This window comes from Hypanus sabinus, chromosome 4, assembly GCF_030144855.1.
Source record: "Hypanus sabinus isolate sHypSab1 chromosome 4, sHypSab1.hap1, whole genome shotgun sequence".
In the NCBI taxonomy this organism is placed as follows: domain Eukaryota; kingdom Metazoa; phylum Chordata; class Chondrichthyes; order Myliobatiformes; family Dasyatidae; genus Hypanus; species Hypanus sabinus.
In genome coordinates, this window is record NC_082709.1 from 10,264,096 (window position 1) to 10,288,782 (window position 24,687).

Sequence of the window (24,687 nt, forward strand, 5' to 3'; positions counted from 1 at the left end):
GTAATTTAATGTCACAAAAGAATGATACATTTTGTGCACTTTTTGAACATTAAACCCATTTTAATATGGGATGTTCCTCACAGAAGTGATTTTAAATCTTCATCGTAAGTTTATGAATCTAAATTAAAAGTGTGCTTTGATTTTTTTTCTCTCTCAGAACAATAAATTAATAGAATACCTAATACAAGGGTTCCCAACCTCTTTTATTCCAAGAATCACAGGTTGGGAACCCCTGATCTAATGGAAGCCATCTGGAACATATCTTCACCTCCTCCCTCACTACCTTTCATTGCCCCAAACAGTCCTTCCAGGTGAGGCGACACTTCACCTGTGAATCTGTTGGGGTCATCTACTGTACCCACTGCTCCTGGTGTGGCCTCCTGTATATCGGTGAGACTCAACGTAGATTGGGAGACCACTTCGCCGAGCACCTATGCTCTGTCCACCAGAAAAAGTGGAACCTCCCAGTGGCCACTTATTTCCGTTCCATTTCCCAATTTCATTCTGACATGTCAGTCCATAATCTCCTCTAATGCCACGATGGGGCCACACTCAGCTTGGAATACCCACACCTTGTATTTCATCTGGGTAGCCTCCAACCTGATGGTTTGACAGTGATTGCTCAAGCTACCAGTAATTGTGCCCCTCCTTTTATTCAATATTCTCCATTCCTGTTTCCATTTCTCACCTTACCTGCCCATCACCTGGTGCTTCTCCCCTTCCCTTTTTTCAATGGTCTTCTATCCTCTCCTATCAGATTCCCCCTTGCTCCAGCCCTTTATCTCTTTCATCAATCCACTTCCCAGCTGGTTACTTCACCCCTCCCCCTCTTCCCTGTCTCACCTATCACCTTCTACCTTGTACTTATTCCTCCCTTCACTCCGCCTTCTTAGTCTAACTTCTCCCCTTCCTTTCCAGTCCTGATGAAAGGTCTCAGCCTGAAACATTGACTGTTTATACTTTTCCATAGATGCTGCCTTGGCTGCTGAATTCCTCTAGCATTTTGTGTGTGTTGCTTGGACTTACAGCATCTGCTTATTTTTTTGTGTTTGTGAAATGTGTCTTGTTAATTTTTCTTGTTCTTATGCTACAGATATCAATGAGTGCAATCACTCTAATTTGAGTCACTGCACACACAATTGCACCGATACATTGATAGGTTTTTTCTGCTCTTGTCCTCCTGGATACCATCTCATGGATGACAGACAAACTTGTGAAGACACTGACGAATGTAATGAAACACCTAGTGTCTGTAGCCAGATTTGTGAAAACACAGAAGGCTCATACATTTGCAAATGTGCCCCCGGTCATCTTCAAGAACCTGATGGAAAAACTTGTCGCCAAAATAGTACTATTACCCCTTATATCCTCTTCAGTAACCGCTACTACATACGCAATTTTTCCCTTGATGGGAGAGCAAACTCTCTTGTTCAACAAGGGTTGATATATGTGTGGGCATTGGACTTTGACAGCGTGGAGCAAAGGTTGTACTGGATTGATAGGGGACGAGGAGTTCTGGAACGAATGTTCCTGAATGGAACAGCAAAGGAGACTGTCATCAACTATGGTCATATTGGAGCAGAAGGCCTGGCTGTTGATTGGGTTGGAAGGTAAGATAACCTGTCATCTGACACTTGGGTCTTCTGTGTAAAACTGTGCAATAAAATATGATTTGGTAAAGACAGTCAAACATAATGCCGATCAGTCTGAAACCACACTTTGATTGTAAAATTGCTTTGTTGGTATAGGTCTGGCTCAGCTTTATTTGAGGCACACCACTGAGCAAGTGCAATTTTTACAATATCGGTCCAAGGGAACTTTTAAGTGGTCTTGGAAGATGTGCTATAATTCCATAACTATTTCAGTATACAAAATAAATAAATAAATTGAATCTAAGACGGGGTAGTTGAATGTACAGTAGTGTGCAAAAGTCTTCAGCACATATAGGGTGCCAAGAAGGATGGGAATGTTGAGGATGGTGTGCTGTGGGACAGGTTGGAGAGAAGGAGTGCTGGGGCAGGGGATAGCATGAGTGCAAACACACCCGGCCCTCAGACGCTTGGCAGAGTCAATTTATTCCAAACAATTGGTTTACATAAAAACATAAGAAATAGGAGCAGGAGTAGGCCATCCAGCCCATCGAGCCTGCCCCACCATTCAATAAGATCATGGCTGATTTGTCAGTAAACTCAGCTTCATCTATCTGCTTTTTCCTCATAACCCTTAATTCCCCTACTATGTAAAAATCTATCTAACTGTATCTTAAATATATTTAGTGAAGAAGCCTCAACTGCTTCCCTGGGCAAAGGATTCCACAGATTCACCACTCTCTGGGAAAAATATTTTCTCCACATCTCCATCCTAAATCTTCTCCCCTAAATCTTGAGGCAATATCCCCAAGTTTTAGTCTCACCTACCAATGGAAACAACTTTCCTACTTCTTTCTTATCTATCCCTTTCAAAATTTTGTATGTTTCTATAAATTCCCTCTAAATCCCAGGTGACTCAATCTCTCCTTATACGTTAACCCCTTCATCTCTGGAATCAACCTGGTGAACCTCCTCTGCACTGCCTCCAAAGCCAGTATATCCTTCCTCAAGTATGGAGACCAGAACTGCACACAGTTCTCCAGGTGCGGCCTCACCAGTACCCTGTAGAGTTGCAGCATGACCCCCCCTGCTTTTGAACTCAATCCCTGTAGCAATGAAGGCCAGCATTCTATTTGCCTCTTAATAACCCATTGTACCTGCAAGCCAACTTTTTGTGATTCATGCACAAGCACTCTCAAGTCCCTCTGCACAACAGCATGCTGCAATCTTTCACCATTTAAATAATAATCTACTCTTCTATTTTTCCTTCCAAAGTGGATGATCTCACATTTACCAATGTTGTATTCCATCTGCCAGTCCTTGGCCCACTCACTTAACCTATCTATATCCCTCTGCAGACTCTCCACATCCTCTGTACAATTTGCTTTTCCACTCAGTTTAGTGTCATCAGCAAATTTTGCTATGCTACACTCAGCCCCCTCTTCCAAATCATCAATGTAAATGGTAAACAGCTGTGGGCCCAGCACCGACCCCTGCGGCACCCCACTCACCACTGACAGCCAACTGGAGAAACACCCCATCTATACCAGCTGCCTCCCTTCTATTGGTTAACCAATTCACTATCCATGCCAATGTACTTCCTCCGACTCCATGATTCCGTATCTTATTTATAAATCACTTATGCAGTTCCTTATCGAACGCCTTCTGGAAATCCAAGTATTCGACATCCACTTGTTCCCCTCTATCCAGTGCACTGATTATCTTCTCAAAGAACTCCAATAAGTTTGTCAAACAGGACCTGCCCTTTCTGAATCTATATTACGTCTGTCTAATGGAACCACTCCTTTCTAAATGTTTCGCTATTTCTTCCTTAGTGACAGCTTCAAGCATTTTCCCGACTACAGACATTAAGCTAACTGGCCTATAGTTGCCCATCTTTTGCCTACATCCTTTTTAAGAAAGTGGTGTGACATTTGCTGTCTTCCAATCCGCCGGGACCTGCCTAGAGTCTAGAGAATTTTGGTAAATGATTACCAACGTGTCTACTATAACCTCCACCAATTCCCTCAGCACCCTGAGATGCATCCCATCAGGACCAGGGGTCTTCTCTACCTTCATGCCTTCTAGTTTGCTCATCACAATCTCTTTAGTGATCTTTCCTTTCCTTATTTCTTGTTTAGTTGTTCTTTGTTGCTTTTTAAAGTTTCCCCAATCCTCCAGTCTCCCACTATTCTTTGTGACTTTGTACACGAGCTTTTAATTTGATACTGTCTTTTATTTCCTTAGTTATCCAAGGCTGGCTCTCCCCACACTTACTGTCCTTACTTTTGACTGGAATATACTTTTGTTGAGCACTATGAAAAATCTATTTGAAAGTATTCCACTGTTCCTCAACTGTCCTACCAAATAACCTGTGCTCTCAATCCACATTAGCCAGCTCCTCCCTTGTAGTCTCCCTTGTTCAAGCATAATACACTGGTTTTAGATCTAACTATTTCATCCTACATCTGAATGCGAAATTCAATCAGACTATGATCACTCTTTCCAAGAAGATCCCTGACTTCAAGGTTGTTAATCTTACCTGTCTCATTGCCCAGGACTAGATCTAAGATAGCATTTTCCCTTGTAGGTTCACTAACATGCCGCTCAAGAAAGTCATCACAGATGTATTCTATGAAGTCCTTCTCAAGACTTCCTTGACCAAAATAATTCACCCAATCTATGTGGAAGTTAAAATCCCTCATAACAACTGCCATTCTCTTCTTACAAGCTTCAGTTATTTCTTGGTTAATTGCTTGTGCCATTGCAATATTTTTACAAGGTGGCCGACAGACAACTCCCACCAGTGATTTTTTCCTTTTACTATTCTTAATCTCTACCCAGATGGACTCAACATTCTGCTCCGTAGATCTTATATTGTCTCTCACAATCACCCTGATCTTATCCTTAATTAAGAGCGCCACCCCACCTCCTCTGCCTTCCTTATTGATCACTATAGATTGTCTCTCTGGTGCTTCCCACTTCTTCCCCCTTTTCCCAACCATGATTCCCCTCTGCCTGTCCCTTCCTACTCTCAGTTCATAATGGAGACCCATATCAGAATCGGGATTATCATTAATGATAATAGTTTTTTTTTGTGGTAGCAGTACAGTACAATACATAAAATTACTACACTACACTGCAAAGGTCTTTGGCATATATCTATAGTGAGGATGCCTGAGACTTTTACACAGTACTGTAGATAATTACCTGCTCTTCTAAGTAATCAAGCTCTTCACACTTTTACAGAATTGTTCAGGAAGTATTTTAACTCCTTGTGACTTGTTATTCTTTGAAGAAGCAGTAAATTAGTTCCATTTATTTTTTATTGAGATACAGCGTGCAATAGGCCCTCCCTGCCCTTTGAACCTCGCTGCACAGCAATCCCCTGATCTTCCTAGCCTAATCACGGGACAATTTATAGTGATCAGTTATCCTACCAGCCAGTAGGTCTTTGGATTGTGGGAGGAAACCCACATGGTCACAGGGAAAATGTACAGACTCCTTAAAGGCAGTTGAACCCAGTTCACCTGTACCGTAGGGTGTTGCACTAACCATAACTGTGTTGTCTACTTCTTTTTACCCATTCCTTCCCCATAAAGCTGTAACTTATTCTTTCTATAAGTGTACAGTATATATAGAAACAAATTTTCTGTGGATTTCAACTAGAAGATCTTGAATAACTCATTGAGAGTTCTTTGTTTGCTTAGGAAACTGTACTGGGTCAATCCGTATAGCAATACCCTTAATGTTGCTGAAATGGATGGACACTTTCGTAAAAAGCTGGCTGAGCACTGTCTGGATACAAATGGCATATACTGCTTTAGGAACCCACGTGGCATTGTGGTTCATCCAAAATATGGGTAAGGGACCAATGAAAATAAAAACTGATTTTTTTGCCTTGGGAGCAAATAGTGATTCTATGGAAACTGTGCTTACATGAGAAGTTATATTGTTAACATACTCTATGAAAACTGTTCCTATGTGGTGATGGAAACCACTGTTTATTTCAATAATGCTTTTTATAAGATTTGTACTTTTTAACTTGCGTATTTTTCATGCTCATTGGCAGAAAGCGCTATAGCAGCTAAACTAAGTTTATTACCTTTCTCACTTTTCATTACCCACATGATGTAATAGTTTTAATTATATGGCCTATTAATTTATTCCTGTCTAAGACATTTTCTTTATTTTATCTATGAAAGTGACAGATTTTTCAGCAGCACCATCTTTCTTGGTTTTCTTTATTTTCTTTTTATTCCTTTGTCTTACAACCCTTAACATTGATTTCCCTCTTAGCATCATTTCTCACTTCTTTATTTAGTTTCCTTTGTATTTGTTGGTTTGTACTCAAAAATAAACTGAAATCTTGAAATTAAAACTACTTGCCAGTCTGGATTCCAGGAAGAACCCCAAGGATCAGAAATTAAACAGAGTTACAACAGTGGGAAGCTATATAATTAACGTGTTTCTTATATAACCCATCTGATTGCCTTGGAACACAAGGCCTGTCAGAAACAATAGATTCATAGAATTGTACAATTTAGAAATAGGCTCAACAGACAAGATCTCCCAGTTGCCACCCACTTCAACTCTGCTTCACATTCCCATTTGGATATGTCTAGGCATGGCCTCTTCTACTGCCATGATGAGGCCAAACTCATTGTAATGGGGGATTTCAACATGCAGGTAGACTAGGAAAATCAGGTTGGTTCTGGACCCCAAGAAAAGGAGTTTGTGGAGTGCCTCCGAGATGAATTCTTAGAGCAGCTTGTACTGGAGCCTACCAGGGAGAAGGCAATTCTGGATTTAATGAACTGGTTTTGATAAGGGAACTCGAGGTATGAGGAGGTAGTGACCATAATATTATAAGTTTTAATCTACAATTTGAGAGGGAGAAGGGTAAATCGGAAGTGTCAGTATTACAGTTGAACAAAGGGTACTATGGAGCCACGAGGGAGGAACTGGCCAAAGTTGACTGGAAGGATACCAGTGGAACAACAATGGCAGGTATTTCTAGGAATAATTCAGAAGGTGCAGGATCAGTTCATTCCAAAGAGGAAGGAAGATTCTAAGGGGAGTAAGGGGCGACCATGGCTGACAAGGGAAGTCAAGGACAGTATAAAAATAAAAGAGAAGTGTAACATCACAAAGATGAGCGGGAAGCCAGAGGATTGGAAAATTTTTAAAGAGCAACATAAGATAATTAAAAAGGCAATATGGGGAGAAAAGATGAGGTACGAAGGTAAGCTAGCTAAGAATATAAAGGAAGATAGTAAAAGCTTCTTTAGATGTGCAGAGGAAAAAATTAGTTAAGACCAAAGTTGGGCCCTTGAAGATAGAAATGGGTGAATTTATTATGGGTAACAAGGAAATGGCAGACGAATTGAACAGGTACTTTGGATCTGTCTTCACTAGGGAAGACACAGACAATCTCCCAGGTGTAATAATGGCCAGAGGACCCAGGGTAATGGAGGAACTGAAGGAAATTCACATTGGGCAGAAAATGGTGTTGGGTAGACTGATGGGACTGAAGGCTGATAAATCCCCAGGGCCTGATAGTCTACATCCCAGGTACTTAAGGAGGTGGCTCTAGAAATCGTGGATGCATTGGTAATCATTTTCCAATGTTCTATAGATTCAGGATCAGATTCTGAAGATTAGAGGGTAGCTAATGTTATCCTACTTTTTAAGAAAGGAGGGAGAGAAAAAACAGGGAATTATAGACCAGTTAGCCTGACATCAGTGGTGGGTAAGATGCTGGAGTCAATTATAAAAGGTGAATTGGCAGCACATTTGGATAGCAGTAACAGGATCGGTCCAAGTCAGCATGGTTTTACGAAGGGGAAATCATGCTTGACTAATCTTCTGGAATTTTTTGAGGATGTAACTATGAAAATGGACAAGGGAGAGCCAGTGGATGTAGTGTACCTGGACTTTCAGAAAGCCTTTGATAAGGTCCCACATAGGAGATTAGTGGACAAAGGTAGAGCACGTGGTATTGGGGGTAGGGTACTGACATGGATAGAAGATTGGTTGGCGGACAGGAAACAAAGAGTAGGGATTAACGGGTCCTTTTCAGAAAGGCAGGCAGTGACTATTGGGGTACCGCAAGGTTTGGTGCTGGGACCGCAGCTATTTACAATATACATTTATGACTTAGATGAAGGGATTAAGAGTAACATTAGCAAATTTGCAGATGACACAAAGCTGGGTGGCAGTGTGAAATATGAGGAGGATGTTAGGAGAATGCAGAGTGACTTGGACAGGTTGGGTGAGTGGGCAGGTGCATGGCAGATGCAGTTTAATGTGGATAAATGTGAGATTATCCACTTTGGTGGCAAGAACAGGACGGCAGATTACTATCTGAATGGTGTCAAGTTAGGAAAAGGGGAAGTACAACGAGATCTAGGTGTCCTTGTTCATCAGTCACTGAAAGTAAGCATGCAGGTACAGCAGGCAGTGAAGAAAACTAATGGCATGTTGGCCTTCATAACAAGGGGAGTTGAGTATAGGAACAAAGAGGTTCTTCTGCAGTTGTACAGGGCCCTGGTGAGACCCCACCTGGAGTATTGTGTGTAGTTTTGGTCTCCAAATTTGAGGAAGGACATTCTTGCTATTGAGGGAGTGCAACATGGGTTCAAGGTTAATTCTCGGGATGGTGGGACTGCCATATGTTGAAAGATTGGGGCAACTGGGCTTGTATACACTGGAATTTAGAAGGATGAGAGGGGATCTGATTGAAACATATAAGATTATTAAGGGATTGGACACGCTAGAGGCAGGAAACATGTTCCCGATGTTGGGGGAGTCCAGAACCAGAGGCCACAGTTTAAGAATAAGGGGTAGGCCATTTAGAATGGAGTTGAGGAAAAACTTTTTCACCCAGAGAGTGTGGATCTGTGGAATACTCTGCCTTAGAAGGCAGTGGAGGCCAATTCTCTGGATGCTTTCAAGAAAGAGTTAGATTGAGCTCTTAAAGATAGTGGAGTCAAGGGATATGGGGAGAAGGCAGGAATGGGGTACTGATTGTGTATGATCAGCCATGATCACAGTGAATGGCAGTGCTGGCATGAGGGGCCAGATGGCCTACTCCTGCACTTATTGTCTATTGTCTCAGGTTGGAGGAGCAACACCTCATATACCATCTGGGTAGTCTCCTGCCCCTTGGCATGAACATTGATTTCTCCAACTTCCAGTAATTCCCTCCCCCTCTCTCCCCATCCCGGTTTCACTCTGCCTCCTCCTCCAGCTGCCTATCACCTCCCTCATGGTTCCGCTTCCTTCTACTACCCATAGTGCTTTCCCCTTACTTTCCTCCTTCACCTTTCCTGCCTGTCCCCTCCCCCACCCCTTGATCTTTCCCCTTACTGGTTTTTCACCTGGCACCTACCAGTCTTCTCCTTCCCACCCTCCCCCCACCTTCTTTATAGGGCCCCTAACCCCTCCCTCTTCAGTCCTGACAAAGAGTCTCGGCTCGAAATGTTGACTGTTTGTTTCCACGGATGCTGCTTCTCAGCTTTCTGCATAACTCTCTAAATTCTCTTCTCAGGGTCTCTTTGCTTTTCCTTTTTAAGTCATCGGTACCAATATCTACCAAGACATCTGGCTGCTCTATCTCCCCCACCAAAATGCTGTCATTGCATCTGAGACATCCTGACCCTGGCATCAGGGAGGCAATATACCATCCAGGTGTCCCTTTCATGTCCAAAGAATCTCCTACTTGTTCCTCTATTGAGTCCCCTATCACCACTTCTCCCCTCTTTCTCAACTGCACCACAGCCCATGCTCAGTCCCAGTAACCAGGTCTGCGCGGCATTCCCCTGGGAGGTCATCCCCCACAACAGTATCCAAAACAGTATACTTATTATTGAGGGGAATGGCCATGGGATGCTCTGCACTAACCTCTTATTCACCTTCCCATTTCATCTCCTGACAGTCACCCAGCTACCTGCCTGAAAATGTAAATGAAACATTTTATAAGAAAATATCGCCCCAAATATTTCAGTCATGACAAGTAAATGAGGGATATCTGTTGTCACGCACTGAAGCTGACAGCGATTTGAGGATTGTCATATGACATACAAGCCCTCTGCAAGATGGATTTTCTACAGTCTTTACTCTTGTCACAGGAAAGTACTTGAATTAATTTAGGTTGCCCTTGTTTCACGTTAGCCCATTCAATCACTCCTGTGCCATAAATCTCTAGGTCAATTATTTCCGAATTGAATCGATTTTTATTATTTACATCCTTCATATATACGCATAAAATCTTTACATTACGTCTCTGTCTAAATGTGCAATGTGACACCACAGTTTTGAGACACCAAAGGCCATATTCAATTGATAGTCACAGGTAGAAGGCCTTCTCTTTGCTAAGATCCATGTGGGAGGCTCTCTTGGAGGTCAGTGGTACATGTCATTGCTTCTCTACTAACCAGAGATTTTTCACCTTTTCTTTAAAATTACCACTGAACGTACTTGTTTTTCACACAAGGAGTCATTGGTATAATTCTGAAGATGTGTAACTCGGGTGGTTGAAAGTTGGGTTGAGTTGAGCTGTTCTCTGGTTCTTGGCAATTTACTTGCAAGCGTTTCATTGCCATGCGAGCCGACATATTCAGGATGCTGTCGATTTATGAGCCGACCCAGACAAAACTCCAGAGCACAATGCATGAAATTTACTACACGGCCAATCAACAAGATTTCCTCCCAACATCACTAGTGACTTTCCAAAATGATGTTGAATCAGCAGACTGAAAAGTACATAAAGGCCAAGCATTTGGAGGATGTACAATGATCAACAGCGCACTGAAGAGGTATCAAAACACTTGTAAGAAAACTGACATGGTCAGAGAACAAAGCAACCCAATAACCAGTACTGATACCTGGAAGGAGCTGCCAGAGGAGGGGATGGAGATTGATTCAAGATTCAAGGTGGTTTAACATCATTTCCGGTAGACAAGTATACTGGAGAATTAAATAATTATTACTCCGGATCTGATGCAGCACAAAAACAACACAATAATTAAAAAAATCACAAATATAAGTACATAAGATAGCTTAATTAGATTGATTGTATATCCATAAAGTAATGCTCAGCACAGAAGTGTCTGTAAATAAAGCAACTAACAGGAAATGATAAAGTAGTGATGGTTGGGGGTGTGGAGGGGTGGGTTAGTGGGTGGAAGTGTTGGTCAGCCTTACTGCTTGGGGAAAATAACCGATTTTGAGTCTAGTCGTTCTGGCATGGGTGCTACATAGCCTCCTCCCTAATGGGAGTGGGACAAATGGGTGGGATCCTTTATGATATAATTGGCTTTTTTCTAGCACATTTCTGTATGTATGTCCTTGATGGCGGGTAGGCTGGTGCCGGTGATGCATTTTGACTACTAATCGTCCAGCTCTCTTCAGCCTCCTCAGAAAGCAGATGGGCTGGTGAGCGTTCTTAATTGCGTGGAATGTGTTCTGAGACTGTGAGAGGTTGTACAAGATGCACACTCCCAGGTGTGTGAAACTCAGACACACCTGGGATGCTGCCTGACCTGCTGAGTTCCTCCAGCATGTTGTGTGTGTTGCTTTGACCCCAGCATCTGCAGTGTATTTTGTGTTTAAGCTGAGAAGCAGGACCTCCAGAGTATTCACTTCTGGATTGCTACCTGTGCCATGCACCAGTGAGGATAGAAACAGGATGATTTGGCAGAAAAATACTGTTGGGCAGGGTTTAAACTGTTTTGGTAGGTTGATGGGAACCAGGGTGAAGGGACTCAGGATAGGACAGATGGTAAAAAAGCAATAATAGCATGCAGTCAGCCTGTTATGAAAGGAGGCAGATAATAGGATTAAATTGCAGCCAGCAGGGTGAGTATCAGTGTACGAGAGATGCAGAATCAAAAAAGCTGGCAAATACAGTATTCAAAGTGTTATAGCTCAATGCTCAGAGTATAAAAAAATAAGGTGTTTGATCTTGTTGCACTTTTGCAGATTGTCAGGTATGATGTTGTGGCCATCACTGAATCATGGCTGAGCATGCTTGTAGTTGGGAGCTGAATATCCAAGGTTACACATTGTATCAGAGGGATAGGAAAGTAGAGGGGGAGGCATGGCTCTGCTGGTAAGGAATTGCATCTAATCATTAGAAAGATGTGAGATAGGATCGGAAGATCCTTGTGGATTGAGTTAAGAAACTGCAAGGGTAAAAAGACAGGCCTACAAACAGTAGCTGGACTGTGGACCACAGTTTACAGCAGGAAATAGAAAAGGCTTGTCAAAAGGGCAATGTTATGATGGTCATGGGAAATTTTAAGGTGCAAGTAGGTTGGAAAAATCAGATTGGTAATGGATCTCAAGAGAGTAAGTCTGTTGAATGCCTACAAGATAACTTTTTACAGCAGTTTGACATTGAGCCTACTAGGGAATCAGCTATACTGGCTTGGGTGTTATGTAATGAACCGGAGGCAATTAGGAAGCTTAACATAAAGGAACCTATAGGAGGCAGTGAACACAATATGACTGAGTTCAACTTGAAATTTGATAGGGATAATGTAAAGTCTGACACAGCAGTAGTTCAGTGGAGTAAGGCAAATTACAGTGATATGAGAGAGGAATTGGCCAAAGTAAATTGGAAGGAGATGCTGGTAGGGATGACAGCAGAGCAGCAATAGTGTGAGTTTCTGGGGAAAATGAAGAAGGTGGAGGATAGATGTGTTGAAACAAACAAAGAAATACTCAAATGGCAAAATAATACAACTGTGGCTGACAAGTGAAGTCAAAGCTAATGTGAAAGCAAACGAGAGGACATACAACAAAACAAGTATTAGTGGGTAGATAGAGGATTGGGAAGCTTTTAAAAACCTCCAGAAAGCAACTAAAAGAATCATTAGGAAGGAAAAGATGAAATATGAAAGTAAGCTAGTAACCAATATCAGGGTGAATAGCAAAATTTTTTTCAAGTATAAATATATAAAAAAAAGAGATAAGAGTAGATTTAGGACCGTTAGAAAATGAGGCTGGAGAAATAATAATAGGTTACAAGGAGACAGCAGATGAATTAAATGAGTATTTTGCATCAGTCTTCGCTGTGGAAGACACTAGCTGTGTGCCAGGTGTTGAAGGGTGTGAGGGAAGAGAAGTGAGTGCAGTTACCATTACAAGGGAGATGGTGCTCAAAAAGCTGAAAGACCTAAAGATGTGTAAGTTACCTGAACTATTTGAACTACACCCTAGGGTTCTGAAAGAGGTAGTGGTAGGGATTGTGGGGGCATTAATAATGATCTTTCGAGAATCGTTGGACTCTGGCATGCTTCTGGAGGACTGGAAAATTGCAAATATCACTTCACTCTTTAAGAAAGGAGGGAGGCAGCAGAAAGGAAATGATAGACCAGTTAGCCTGACCTCAGTGGTTGGGAAGATGCTGGAGTCAATTATTAAGGATGAGATTATGGAGTACTTGGTGACACAGGACAAGATTGGACAAAGTCAGCATAGTTTCTTCTAGGGAAAATCTTGCCTTACAAACCTGTTGGAAGTCTTTGAGGATTACTAGTAGGATAGATAAAAGGGATGTAGTGGATGTTGTATATTTGAATTTTTAGAAGGTCTTTGACATGGTGCCACACATGAGGCTGCTTACTAATAGGAATCCATGGTATTACAGAAAAGTTACTAACATGGTTAGAACATTGGCTGATTGGTAGGAGGCAGTGAGTGGGAATAAAAGTATCCTTTTCTGGTTGGCTGCCAGTGACTAGTGGTGTTCCACAGAGGTCAGTGTTGGGACCACTTCTTTTTATGCTATATATCAATAATTTAGATGATGGAATAGATGACTTTGATGCCAAGTTTGCAGATGATACGAAGATTAAGTAGAGCGGCAAGTGGTGTTGAGGAAATGAGAAGGCTGCAGAAGAACTTGGACATTAGGAGAATGGACAAGGAAATGGCAAATGAAATACAATGTTGGAAAATGTAAGGTCATGCAATTTAGTAGAAGAAATAAATGTGCAGAATATTTTCTAAATGGGGGGAAAATCCAAAAATCTGAGATGCAAAGGGACTTGGGAGTCATTGTGCAGAACACCCTAAAGGTTAACTTGCAGTTTGAGTTGGTGGTGAGGAAGGCAAATGCAATCTTAGCATTCCTTTCAAAAGGTCTAGAATATAAGAGCTGGGATGTAATGCTGAGGCTTCACCTTGAGTATTGTGAACAGTTTTGGGTTCCTTATCTAAGAAAAGATGTGGACAGAGTCCAGAGGAGGTTCATAAGGATAATTCTGGGAATAAAACGGAAATCATATGAGGAGTGCTTAGAAGGATGTGGGGGGAATCTCATAGCAACTTTTCGAATGTTGAAAGGCTAAACAGAATAGATGTGGAAAGGATGTTTCCCATTTTGGGGGAGTCTAGGGCAACAGGGTAAAGCCATAGGATGGAGTGGTGTCCATTTAAAACAGAGATGCTGAGAAATTTCTTTAGCCAGAGGGTGGTGAATTTGTGGAATTTGTTACCACAGGCAGTTGTGGAGGTTAGATTGATGAGTGTATTTAGGGTGGAGATTGATAGTTTCCTGATTGGTTATGGCATCAAAGATTACGGGGAGAAGACTGGGGAATTGGGCTGAGGAGGGGGATAAAAACCATCTGGCATAATTGAATAGGCCAAATGGCCTAATTCTGCTCCATTGTCTTCTGGTCTTAAGGTCAAATAGTCCACATTTTTAAGGTAGGTAACTCGGGTTATAAAAGGGATGACAGCAGTTTCATCTCAAAATCCAGGAGTTTTGAAGCACTGCATTGATTTCTATTTTAAATCCCTGTGGTTACCCTAATTGGTGGTCATTGATAGAATTATCACTAAAGATCAGGAGAAGATAAAGGCAGGGTGTTGAGACCAGAGGTGATGGTCAGACCTATTCTGCTCACTCTTCCTTGATGTTCATTGCCCTCTCTGCCACACTGAGGCTGCAAGTCTGCTCTGGCTGCTGCAAGCTTCATGGCTGGGAACTTGGCGAAGATTTGCCCCACAGTACGATGAACTGAGACCTAGGCTATGGGCCCACACCTGCAGCTCCGGGATTTGGGTTGTCTGTTATTGTTCCTTTCCATGCCTTGAGGTGCATCAGGTGGAAACCTTGTTGTTTCTTTAGCATTTTTGTCTGCTTTTTATGAGGCCGAGTTGCTAGCTCGACGCTCAATCCAGCACAAATGGAAAGCGGGCAAAGAGCTGGCCAGATTCAAACTCGAGACCGCTCATCTTGAAGTCCAGTGTGGATGTCACTACACCATCAGCCAGGTTCCAGGAATGGGGTCCATGGACTCAATTTGGTTTGAAATGCTGTTGCTTGCTTTTATTGTCTGCGTCATTTTTGCTTATTTTCCTCTTTCTGTGCGCATTGATCTTTTTTTTAAATTGGGTTCTTTCAGTTTTCGTGCTTTGTGGCAAGATGAATCCTGTAAGCAGACAAATCTGATGGTTGTGTAATTTATACATACTTTTATAATAAATGCACTTTGAACAAGGTCAACTTGTTTTAAACACTTTGAACTTAAAATTTGAGAAACTTTTGTGCTGGTTGCAAAACACAAATTAGGAATAGAAGCAGGGCATTCAGCACCTCAAATCTGCTCTGCAATTCTATAAGGCAATAACTGATTGAATTGTAATCTCATCTTTCCATAGCCACCCACCTCTAATTACCTATCATTTTCTACTCATCCGCTTAAGCATGTGGTGGGGTGGAGATACATCTCGACCAAAGGAGATGTAAGGCACCCCTTCCCTCCACTAGCCTGCAGGTTACCCTTGGTCAAGGTGTAGTACCTGCTCAGCCCCACGATCAGGGTCACATGAAGCCATGGGAGCAGGTGGTGGATGGCCGTGTAAGCAGCTGGTGCAGATTACAAGTCCTGGTTATACAACTAGAAACGCCAGACAGACAATCTCTGAAAAGTATTGATAATGGCTGGGGTCACCTGTCTTGTAAAGACACTGCCCAGAAGGAGGCAATAGCAAACCACTTCTGGAGAAAAGTTTGCCAAGAGAAATCATGGTCATGGATAGAGAAAAGAATAAGAACATCAGGCAATAGTCAGATTAAAGACCAATGGAAGACCATGATTGTCCACGCATACAACACAGCACACGACGATGATGATGATGAATAAGTGAACTGTGATCTCAGCTTTACCTACCCACCCACCTCTAATTATGATATCTAAGATTATATGTACTTAATATATGGAAATATGATTTGTAACAAATGTTCTTATGCACTAAAATTATTTGCAGATTGGGATTCCTGCTGTATTCATCAATTAGTTAAGATAAAATGTTTTGTCTTAGAAACTTTGGTATCTTTTACATATTTCAGTTATTGAAACATTTTACAGATACGTTTTTTGGACTGACTGGGGTTATGAAGCCTACATTGGTCGCATGGGTATGGATGGTAGAAATTTTTCAGCCATCATTACTTCAAAACTGGAGTGGCCTAATGGATTGACAATTGACTATACAAACGACAAACTGTATTGGACAGATGCCCATCTGGATTACATTGAGTAAGCACATTTGAAACTTTCACTAAGGAAATCCCTAATTCCACACATTTGATGAAATATTACAATCTAACTTTGTTCATTTTGCATACTCAAGGCTTAGGTATCAGCAGGGTTTCAAACCACTGCATTACAAATAAACCTTTTTATTTGGTTACTCACTGCCTGTTACACCGCTGGCGTTTAAGGCAGCAATGAAGGGTCTCCAATTCTGGTGGTGTTCAGGGCTTCCTTCATCATGTCAGTAGCTTCCTCTCAGTTTTCACTACTATCAGTCACACAAGTTCCAAATGGAGAATCAGGAATACACTCGGATGTGGAAGGATTCTTCATCGCTGTTTCTGTAACAATTTTTTTTAACCAGTCAGGGTTGTTGCCTGGAAGACTAGTGGACCACTCTTAGTCTGGCCTCTGCCCTTCGACCTGTTTGACATGGGTGACCCTACCAAGAGACAAAGCATAAAGCCCTAACTGCAGCCAACATATCTCTCTGGGTCATTGAAGCACGCAAGCCTCCAAATCACGACAAGGTTGTGGTGCTCTTTGACTTTTAGTTCATTTCTTAAAGATAGAGTAGTCAAGGGGGGGGGGTGAAAAGTGTGCCCCCAGTGAGCCAGGGACCAAACCATCCAATTTCCAAACAATAGAAACAGGTTTAACATCACTGGCATATGTCACTGTTTATATTTATATATATATATTTATAGACACACACACACACACACACACACACACAGTGCCTATAAAAAGCATTCAACCCCCCTTTGAAAGTTTTCATGTTTTATTGTTTTACAACATTGAATCACAATAGATATAATTTGGCTTTATTGACATTGATCAACAGAAAAAAACTTGATAGGTCTCTATCAGATTTGCACATCTGGACGCTGCAATTTTCCCCCAGTCTTCTTTACAAAACTGCTCAAGTTCTGTCAGATTGCACGGGGATCGTGAGTGAACAGCCCTTTTCAGGTCCATGAATATTAAGTGTATTGAATAGTTAGATTAAATAAGTAGTGCAAAAAATAGGAATTTTTAAAAAAAGTAGTGAAGTAGTGTTCAAGAGTTCAATATCCATTCTGAAATCAGACGATAGATGGAGAGAAGCTGTTCCTGAATCATTAAGTGTGTATCTTCAGGCTTCTGTAGTAGTCAGAAACAATGATCTTGGCTTTTCCTGCATACTTGAAATAGGTAATGATGACTGTACATTGTGCTTTCTGGTTGTCCATTGTGACTATATTTTCCTACATTTTAAAAATTAGAATATACTATTGTAACTTGGCTTTGAATTTCACTGCATTGCTACAAAATTATTTTACATTTCAAAATAAAATGCAATTGTATTAAGATTTAACTGATTTGTCATGGTTAATCCAAAATATTTTCACATAACCTTTGTACCTAAAATCAAGCAGTGGCTGACCGATTTATTTTGGAATCTGGCCCTTCCTTGATGACTCAGTTACTTGTCAAAAATTGATAAATTCTCTGTAGATGTGCACCCACAAACTCTCCATTTAAATGTCTCTCCATTTGTTTGTATTTAAATACAAACCCATGAACACCACCTCAGTCTTTCTATTTCTGGTTGTGCACTATTTAACTAATTTAAGTGTTTATTTATTTAGTTGGTTCATTGTTCTTGTGATACAGTGCTAAATAGGCCCTTCCGGTCCTTCAAACCTTGCTGCCCAGCAACCACCGATTTCACCCTAGCCTAATCACGGGACAATTTACAATGACCAATAAACCTAGCAACTGGGACATCTTCGGACTGTGGGAGGAAACCTGAGTACCCGGAGGAAACACTCGCAGTCATGGGGAGAACGTACAAACTCCTTAGAGGGAGCGGCGGGAATTGGATCTAGATAGCCTATGCAATAAAATGTTGCGCTAACCACTACACTACTAAACTGCCCTAAGTATATATAGAAATAGGTATATATACTTACTGAAATTCACAGTTTTTTCCTACATTGAATTTCATTGTATTGCTGCTATGAAGTTAACAAATTCCACAATAGGTGCTGGTGGTATTAAACATGGTTCTGATTCTGATTCCTTTGTTATTAAATATGACTCATGGTTTTGGGACAATGAATCCCAGGAAAATCCATATTTAAATTCAAACTTTAAATTTTTTTTATGTAAACATACATCCTCCACAATACTTTTGGTTCTTGTTTAATTCAAATTAATTCAAATAAATAATCCAGTCCTCTGTATTCAGCATTCAATTCTAGCACTGTCTGTAAAGAGTTTATATACATCCTCCCATGGAATGAGTGGGATTTTTTTTCAGGTGCTCTGGTTTCCTCCCATAGCCCAAAGATGTACCATGTAGGTTAACTAGTCATTGTAAAGTGTCCTGTGATTAAGTTAGGGTTAATCACAGTTGCCGGTGGTTGCTGGGGCTCGAAGAGCGGGAGGGGCCTACTCTGCATTGTATCGCTAAGTAAAAATAAAATAAAATCTTCACTAAGATGGGGGAAAAGATTATAAAGACATGGCCTCTATCTACCTATGTAAGTGGACACAGAAGTACGGCAAACAAATCACAGGTACTTGCTTATCAGAATTGGTGCCACATCACAAACAAATCTAGGTAGGTGAACTTAATCCAAGTAAGACGAGGAAGATATTGGGGGGGGGGCTGGAGGAACCCACCCTGCGCTCTTTCGCTAAATAATAATTGAAATAAATAAACTGATCATATTTAAGTTGGGGCAGCACAGTAGCATAGTGGTTAGCACTGTGCCTTACAGTACCAGCAACCTTCTGCTGACTGTGAGGAGTTTGTACGTTCTCCCTGTGACTGCGTGGGTTTCCTCTAGGTGCTCCTGTTTCCTCCCACAGAACCAAGACATACCAGTTGGTAGGTTAATTGGTCATTGTAAATTGTCCTGTGATTGGGCTAGGATTAAATCAGGGGATTGCTGGATGGTGTGGCTTGCAGGGCAGGAGGGACCTATTCCACGTTGTATCTCAATGAGTAAATAAAGTTCCACCATGCTGATTTGATTGGCATGGTCTGAACCACTAGTTACTCCTCATGGCCAAAAATCAATTCGGACTGACATCTTCAAAACTTGCTGAGAAGAAGTACATTTCAGTGTCAATTAAGGCAGTTTTTACTTTCTCACAATGGAATTATAAATGGCTTTTTGTTTTATAGGTTTTCAAATCTGGATGGAAGCTTTCGACATACAGTATTTCAAGGGATACTGAGCCACCCATTTGCAATTAGCCTGTTTGAGGATACAATATATTGGACTGATTGGAACACAAAATCAGTGGAGAAAGCAAATAAATACACAGGGGAAAATAGAGAGATTTTTGTGAACATCACCCATATGCCCACTGATATGATCATATATCACCCATACAGACAACCAAGAGGTAAATGTATAGGAAGCATTCTTTCTTACCTCCTATGGAAACAGTGTTGCACTGCAATAAAATATTGGATTAAAGTCTTTCCCTAGATTAAATAAATTTTACATACTTTCTGAAAGAAAATCACCTAGAATACATGTTATGCCCTTTGAATGTCACTGTTAGATACCTGGGCTATGATCAAAGGAAAAATAGCTGGAGTCACTTAGCACTTTAGTGCAAGGGTGTTTATTAGGTGTGTAAAAAAAATCAAACACAAAATATGGTGAAAAGAAAACTGCAAATATTTACAAACAGCCCTCTACCAGAAAACACAATAATAGCTTTGTACTTACTCTTGTCCAGTGTGAACTCCTGACAGCCCCGATCTCTCCCTCAGCCCCTATTTCTCTCCCTTTCTGAGGGCGATGAGTTCCTTTTTATTCAGCACTAGGACATAGCATCTTTAATTACCAACAAAGTTAACTCGACTATCCATGAATTATAATATGATACTCCCCACAATGTAGTTACATTACAAAATGAACTGAAGTATCCACCTTAAATACAGTATACAAACAGCATATACACATTTACATATCCCATTACAAAAGTGATGAAATCTTCCTCTGTGTATGGTGGAAAACCAGCCCAAGTGCATCAGCTCAGTTTAGGAACTGTGAAGAGAATACACCAGGGAAGACATTGAACTGCATACTCAACACAGCGACAGCAGAGCGACATGGCGATGTTTGTGTGTAAGGAATGTGTTTTACTCACTGCTCCCCATCATTGTTACTTTCCCTAGCATACACTGTTTTGCTCAAGAACATATGTTTGACCTGCTTATACTGCATATGCTTGTGTGACACAACTGATATACTTCATAATAAAACTGAGGACTACAAAATTAAAAAAAAAACACATAAGAAAGAGGTTGATGGCCTGATAGAGTTTTGGAAATGTTCCTTTCTTTCATTAGCATTGTACTAGTTCTGCTTGAGCAGGGAGTGAATGTTCTGTAGTTTTTTTTGTAGATTTCTATAGATGGGTAATTGTATATTTCAGGATAATTGTATGTTGAATTGTATAACAAAATAATTCTTCTCTAGATCTATTTCTCAGTAGAGTCACAGTAATAGAAATGTACAGCACTTTCAGGCCATCTACTCTGTGCCGAAACTGTCTGCTCCCATGGACCTGCACCTGGACCAGAGCTCTCCATACCCCTGTCATCCATTTACCTATCTAAACTTCTCTTAAGCATTGAAATGGGCTCATATGCACCACTTGTGCTGGCAGCTCATTCCACAATCTCATAACCCTCTGAGTAAAGATGTTTCCCCTTATGATCCCCTTATATCATCCCCTTATGATCCCCATTAACCCGTGAACTCTGGTTGTAGTATTAGCCCCTCTGACAGCAGCCTCAATATCCTTAGTCAAGAGTCACATATTGTTATGCCCATTCCTCTTTCCTTTGCCACTATTGAACAGAGCGATAGTTCATAGCAGACATAATCAGAATTCAGAATCAGATTTAATATCACTGGCATATATCATGAAATGTGTTAACTTTGTAGCAGCAGTGCAATGCAATACATGATTAATATAGAAAATAATCTCTGAATTAAGGTAACACTATATATGTATATAATAGTTAAATGAAATAAGTAGTGCAAAAACAGAAATCTGAAAAAAGTAGTGAGGTAGTGTTCATGAACTCAGTGTCCATTTTGAAATCGGACGGCAGAGGGGAAGAAGCTGTTCATGAATCACTGTGTGTGTACCTTCAGGATCCTGTACATAAGGAATAAATCTTGAAAGAAAGAAAACTTGCTATCAAGATAACAAGTTGTGTCTATTTGTATTTTTTAGTCCTATAACTTTGCAGTGCGGCCTCATTGTTCAGTTCTGCTGTCCAGAAAAAAAAGATTAAAACATATCCAAGTTCTCAATTACTTTTATACTGATTCTCATTTCAGCAATCAATCCTTGTGGTACAAATAATGGTGGCTGCTCCCATCTGTGTCTGATAGCAGCAGGTGGCCTAAGCTATACTTGTGAATGTCCAGAGAACTTCATAAGGCTGCCGGGCAACACCTCTCACTGTTTACTGACGTGCACAAGTACACAGTACAGATGTACAAACAATGAAAGGTAACTAATGATCTTTGTTTAATTAATTCTTTGATTATTGTAAGTTCACGTTTAATGTATTGTTTCAGCAATTCAACAACCATAGAACAGCGCCTAGCTCATAGACAGGCCCGACAGCCCATGGTGACTCTGCCAGCTGTGATGCCAACTTAAAGTTCTTCTGTATATTTATTTATTTTTTATTTATTGAGTGCCTTCTGGCCCTATGATCTGCACCACCCAGCAATTCCCCGATTTGACCCCAGCCTAATCATGGGACAATTTACAAAGACTAATTAACCAGTCAACAGGTACACCTTTGGACTGCAGGAGGAAACCAGAACACATAGAGGAAACCACTTGGTCACAGGGAGAACATGCAAACTCCTTACAGTTAGCAGAGGAATTCAACCTGGGTCACTGGTACAGTAAAGCGGTGTGCTAACCATTATGCTACCATGTCACCCCAGGGTCCAGGAACTCGCATCGCTTGACTATTCATGTGCCTGTCGAACTACCTTTCACATCTTACTGTCATATCTACTTCCACCATCTCCCCAGCAGTGCACGTCAGGCACCTACCATGCTCTCTGTGTGTTTAAAACGTAACTTGCCTCATAAATCACCTTTAAACCTTTCTCCTCTCACCTTAAAGCTATACCTTCCAGTACTTCACATTTCCACCCTGAGGGAAAAAGGCTGACCATGTATCCTATCTATGCATCACGTAGTTGTATAAACTTCTATCAAAGTTCAAAGAAAATTTGTTATCAAAATACCTATATGTCACCACATACAACCATGAGATTCATTTTTGTGGGCATATTCAATAAATACATAGAATAAGAACTGTAACAGAATTAGTGAAAGACAGAACCAACTGGTGTATAAAATAAAACAAATCTGCAAATATAAAAAAAGCAATAAGTATCAAGAACATGAGATGAAGAGACCTTGAAAGTGAGTTCATGGGCTGTGGGAATATCTCAATGATGGAGCAAGAGATGTTACCACCTTTGGTTCAAGAGCCTGATGATTGAGGAGTAATAACTGTTCCTGAACCTGGTGGTGTGAGTCCTGAGGCTCCTGTACCTTCTTTCCGATGGCAGCAGTGAGAAGAGAGCATGTTCTAGGTGATGAGGTCCCTGATGATGGATGTGTCTTTCCTGGGAAGGCATTTCATGTAGATGTGCTCATTGGTGATGAGGACATTACCCATGATGGGCTGGGCTGAATTCACTACTTTTTGCCGGACTTTCTGTTCAAGGGCATTGGTGTTTCCATACCAGACTGTGATGAAACTAGTCAATATACTCTATTACACATCTATATTGAATTTTATCGAAGTTCTAGATGTCATGCCAAGTCTTTGCAAGCTGCAAAGCAGTAGAGGTGCTGCCATGCTTCCTTCATATTTGCACAATCTGCTGCGCTATAATCCAGCTATCTGGGACCTCACCTGTGGCAAAACGGGATACAAAGTGCATAATTTCCCCCACATTTATATTGATCTGATGAATGTATTCGTTGCATACATCAACCTTAACTTTAAAATTTTAAATCGTTGCTTTGCCTCTCCAAGGTGTATTCCAATCTGGTGGAAATGTGATACAGAAAGAGATTGCTCAGATGGTTCTGATGAGCCCAGCACCTGCCCACCTCGCTACTGTGGTTTTGGACAATTTCAGTGCAATGACGGTAACTGTACCAGCTCTTACTCCTTGTGCAATGGCTTTTTGAATTGCCCAGATGGATCTGATGAAGACGCTGCACTTTGTGGTAAGCATTTCTTTTTGTTAATTGAGCACAGCTTTTACCATTAGTGTGCATTTTTGACTGCTTCTCGTCTCTTTCTCTGCAAATTCTTATCTTAGAATGCTTATTTCAAACAAGAAGCTCAAATCAAAGTTGTGAAACTATGCAAAAGAGTCACAGAAAAACACAGCAACTAAAACAGCTTCATCCTTTGGTCCATCTAGTCCATGCTGAACCATTTAAACTGCCTTCTCCCATTGACCTGCACCGGGACCATAGCCCTCCATCCATGTACCTATCCATATTTCTCTTAAATGTTGAATTCAAACTTGTATGCAGTACTTGTACTGGCAGGTTGTTCCACACTCTCATGACCCTCTGAGTGAAAACTTTTCCCTCATGTTCCCCTTAATCTATTCACCTTTCACCCTTAACCCATAACCTTCAGTTGTAGTCCTACCCAACCTCAGTAAATATCGTCAGTCATTCATTGTCTGCTTTCTGTCCCATCACCCTGTATTTAACTTCCTCTACTGGTGTATGTGTGTGATGAAAACTGAGAGTATTCAATAATTCAATAATTCCATTTAATAACAGAGAATGTATACAGTATACAGCCTGGAACTCTTGCTCTTCACAGACATTCACAAAAACAGAAGAGTGCCCCAAAGAATGAGTGACAGTAAAAGTATTGGAACCCCAACACACCACCTACCCACCCCCCCCAAGCAGCAGCAGTGGAGCTCTGACTTAAGAATCAGAAATAACTCTCCCTCACCAATGAAAGGACGAGACAGAGAGAGAGGTTCGCCAAGTAGAGACCTCCAACAGCTAATCGGCTGTTCCCAATATTCCGTTTTCTCCTGCGATACTGCAGCCTGTGGCGCTGGCATAGAATTAGCTCATCCCCAGTGCTGCAAAGCCTTGGAACCCCAAGGGTGTGCTCAACTTCTGGGCCACATCATTGGGATATCAAAAAACGGCCCGTCAGTGAGCCCTGGGAGCAGGTCTCATCACCACAAAGAACAGAGGTCTGAGTGCAGCTCCAGGTTAGGGTCTTTGACAGAACCCCATCCACCTTGGAAAAAAAGAGCTACGTTAAAGGTAGAAATTAAGCTGTTCCTGCAGATGAGGAAGTCACTTTAATGCCATCATAGCTGCGCCCACCCAATTGTGCACAGACTCCTGGATTACCTTCGGGATCAAGTTTGGCTCTCAATACCATTTTACAGTGAAGAGTTCCAGCCATGATACTTTGATACTTAAACAAT

General features: G+C 41.2%; 1 protein-coding gene across 2 annotated transcripts in view; it reads left to right on the forward strand.

Annotated features, from left to right (window-relative positions):
* The window catches only part of lrp2a (low density lipoprotein receptor-related protein 2a), a 393,751-nt gene that overhangs the window by 247,956 nt on the left and 121,108 nt on the right, over positions 1-24,687 (forward strand). For both annotated transcript variants that reach the window (XM_059966386.1, XM_059966387.1), the window contains exons 47-52: positions 1,094-1,610; positions 5,300-5,452; positions 15,977-16,147; positions 19,323-19,546; positions 21,508-21,682; positions 23,244-23,440. In XM_059966386.1, the coding sequence (XP_059822369.1) occupies positions 1,094-1,610; positions 5,300-5,452; positions 15,977-16,147; positions 19,323-19,546; positions 21,508-21,682; positions 23,244-23,440 (1,437 nt within the window). The remainder of the gene's footprint in view (positions 1-1,093; positions 1,611-5,299; positions 5,453-15,976; positions 16,148-19,322; positions 19,547-21,507; positions 21,683-23,243; positions 23,441-24,687) is intronic.